General features: G+C 37.5%; 1 protein-coding gene across 1 annotated transcript; it reads left to right on the top strand.

Annotated features, from left to right (window-relative positions):
- The first annotated feature begins 1877 nt into the window (after positions 1–1877).
- nkx2.5 (NK2 homeobox 5) lies at positions 1878–3774 on the top strand. The gene is made up of 2 exons (XM_077235911.1): positions 1878–2372; positions 3172–3774. The coding sequence occupies exons 1-2, from the start codon at positions 2039–2041 to the stop codon at positions 3771–3773; spliced, it is 936 nt and encodes a 311-aa protein (XP_077092026.1). The 5' UTR covers positions 1878–2038; the 3' UTR covers position 3774.

Genomic DNA, 3774 nt, shown 5'->3' on the forward strand with positions numbered 1-3774 from the left:
ATATAAAGCAGTTTCCATAAGCTGCAGAGTCAGTTTACTTTATTTCACCAATTATTGCAGGGATGGATAAGGGAGTGTTGATTCGCTCATAGAGAAAAGTGCTTGCGTCCATTTATCAGAAACGCCTGTCTGAGACTCAGACAAAGATTTTCTGCAAAACTATAAACACGAAGCTCTATAGTGCAGACACGGCCACCATTTAACCGTTAGAGATCAAATAAACGATAATACTGTCTGTCTCCTCCGCACACAAGCACAACTCATGGCTAATATCCAGAGGAACGGTAGCCTATAGCCTACTGGTCCTTCACTTATGATGTTGCCAAAAACCTGGATTAGTGCTCGTTTTGCAGCGCAATTACATATTTAATGCCTATTAGTATAGAGGATCTTGTACTACTTTTTTTGTTCTGTGAAGAATTACTCAAACTCAATTACAGTAATAAATTACAAAAAACATGTGCTAGGATAGTGAAACGTGTTATGATATCTGAAATAAAAAAAGTAGGCTACAATAAATATAGATAGCAACATTAAAAGGTTAGCTACACTTTATTTTAAGGTGTCATTGCTACAGTGTAATGATATATTTAGGTATTAATGAACAACCGTACATGGGTAGGATTAGGATTTGGTTGAGGGTTAGTTGCATGTTATTATGCATAATTTACTGTTATTACCATGGTAGGTATGTGTAACAACACTGTTAAAGGTAACCATTATAACCAAAATAAAGTTAACCATTAAAATAAAAGGTAACACTTTATTTTAAGGTGACGTTACTATAGTAATAACTATAAGTTATGCATAATGCAACTAACCCAAACCCAAATCCCAATTCCAAACCTAACTCTATAGTAGGCTACATGTAGTTAATTATTATTACACTAAATGGATAATTACACTGTAACACGGTATAGCCTACCTTAAAATAAAGTGTAACCTATTTTTAAATCTAAGCAGGCCGTAGAATTAATATATAATATTATATAATTAATAATTAATGAATATCAATTAATTTAATACAGATTAATTAAAAATAGCCTACATTAAATTAATTTTAATCAATTAGCATACATAAGATATGCAAACCAGATCTGCTATGTGTAACATACACACTGCAGTAAAGTTTTAGCAAACTATCAATCACAGATGCCCAAAGGTCTGCTTTGAACCAATTTCATACCAATTTCCGCCACACAGGTCTATATTTTCTATGAATGGACATGTGTTGCTCTTCTGCTGCATGCGGCTGTTCGGCGTGGGTGGGTTTCTGGTTTGTTGTCATCTGTTATCACGTCTTGATAACAAACCAGTGGCACCAGAATCTTTCAGTGGTAGACAGTTGGGTTTGTCATTGCAGGTTTCAGGTTCCAGCAATGGCAGTGTCTGGTCCCTTGGAGAAAACTCCTCTCTGGCCTGTTGTTTCCTCTGGATCAAGCAATTAAGAAGAAAACAAACAAACTGAGAGCGCAATCTCACTTAAGTCAGTTAAGGGCAAACGGCCTATTTGCCAACTCATATGTAACTAGGCCTATAATTAAAACGGATGACTTAAATTCATCTTTAGAACTGACAGACTCTACTTTGCCACTATGAAAAAGCATCGACGTGAATTTATGTAGCTAAAAAAAAAACAGGCAACACAAGTGATCAGTATTAAGACCATTAAAAAAACTAAATTAGACAACAGCAATGCAATTTGTTTGTGTTAGTAAAGTTGTTAAAATGGGTGGAAATTGTTTCTTATGCACATAGGCTTCTTGTGGAGGTCTTACAAGTCATTTTAATATTATGCGTCATCGACCAATAAAAAGCTGTGAAATGCCGTACGCGCAGCTGACCCCGCCCTCTGCCTCACTACAGTAGCCTATGCCGTCATTTAGACTTACCTTACACCCCGAAAGTGTGTTATGAGGGGTCTATTAGAAAGATGAACGCACTAAGACCTCTAAACACAACAGATTAACCCTATTCATTAAACGACTAGGCACCCCTGATAAATGCCAACCGGACTGCCCAAGAGGACCATCACTCCATGGCAATGTTTTCTAGCCAAATGACTTCCACCCCTTTCTCAGTGCGGGACATATTGAACCTGGAGCAGAATCAGGAGGATATGGTCTCTCTGGACATGTCTCAGCGGCTGGACACTGCCCTCATTCCGGCCTCATCCTGCATGCTGTCCACTTTCAAACAAGAGCAGTTCATGGAAATGCCATCCGGAGCCTCTCTCTTCAGCGAAGACCTGCAGGACGACAAAGGCAACAAGAACTTCGGTACTGCTGCCTTTTATGGGAAGAATTTCTTAGAAATGGACTATGTTAAAGACGCAAAGGCGGATGACACGTTTGAAGACAAAGAGAAAAAAAGTGAGTAGACGGACATTTATTGTGTTTCCTGTTTATTTAAAATCTCAAATGTAAAAATAAATAAAAAACAAATTATAATATTGAATCGTTTAAACATTTGAGTGTTTCCCAAAGAGTTCCCACGCGTCTTAATCAATTATAACATAATAGGCTGATTAATTACTAAGCCATATATCATATTTTTTATTGTACTTTTAATTATTTGTATTCAGCTTTAGAAATGAATAATCGTTTTTCACCAGAAAATAAAGTTCATGGTTAAATTGACTACGCCTCCTGTTAAATAAATAAAAGTATAGGCCTGCCATAAAGTGCACACAATTTAATAATTGAAAATGTATAAGTTTTAAAGTAAGTTTTATTTGTTTTGGGTTTTTTTTAATCCAAGAGGTTCAAAAGCTACAAGTGAAAAGATCAGTGCACTTTTTAGTCAATAGTAATAATAATAATAATAAAAACAAGTAGCCAATAAATTAATTTAAAAAATGTAAGTGCAATCAACTTGGATGTTTAAGTCATTTCAACTTAAATGACATTAAACTAACTTTAAAAATTAGTTGAATCTTGTATAACTTAAAATTTAAATTTAAATTTAATTAAAAATTAAAAATAACTAGTTGAAAATTGCTTAACTTATTAGTTAAAGCAATGTAAAAAAATAGATGTTGTCATAACGTATTGATCACATAATTTTTCACAGTGTGGAAAGAATTATGTTAGTACTAATGACAAAGTTATAGTGTGTCCCACTAAATTCTATCAGTTAAATAAACTCTGATTAATTATCGACTATTTTCAGACATCAGCTGCTCTCAGGAAGATCCGAGTGAAGATCTGAAGCTGGATGATGCGGATCGACCCAAACAGAGGAAGAGGAGGAAGCCTCGTGTTCTCTTCTCTCAAGCGCAGGTGTACGAGCTGGAGCGACGCTTCAAACAGCAGAAATACCTCTCTGCACCCGAGAGAGATCATTTAGCCAACGTGCTCAAGCTCACCTCCACACAGGTGAAGATCTGGTTCCAGAACAGACGCTATAAGTGCAAGAGGCAGCGTCAGGATCAGACCCTGGAGATGGTGGGCATCGCCCCGCCGAGACGCATCTCGGTACCGGTACTGGTTCGAGATGGGAAACCGTGCCTGGGAGACACGTCCACGTATAACACCTCGTATAATGTGGGGATCAATCATTTCACCTACAACACATACCCTGCGTTTAGTAATTTCCCGAGTCCAGGTAACACGAACTACTCATGTAACTATCCGTCGAGCATGTCCAGCATCCCGCCCTCGCAGTCAAACAGCAGCTACATGAACTTTGGAGTTGGGGATCTGAATAACGTCCAGGCCTCTTTTCAGTCCAGCAGCGGGGTTCCCTCACTACACGGCATCCGAGCGTGGTGAA

The sequence above is a fragment of the Siphateles boraxobius genome, unplaced genomic scaffold (genome assembly GCF_051911475.1).
Source record: "Siphateles boraxobius isolate OS27281-9 unplaced genomic scaffold, OSU_SipBor_1 2, whole genome shotgun sequence".
In the NCBI taxonomy this organism is placed as follows: domain Eukaryota; kingdom Metazoa; phylum Chordata; class Actinopteri; order Cypriniformes; family Leuciscidae; genus Siphateles; species Siphateles boraxobius.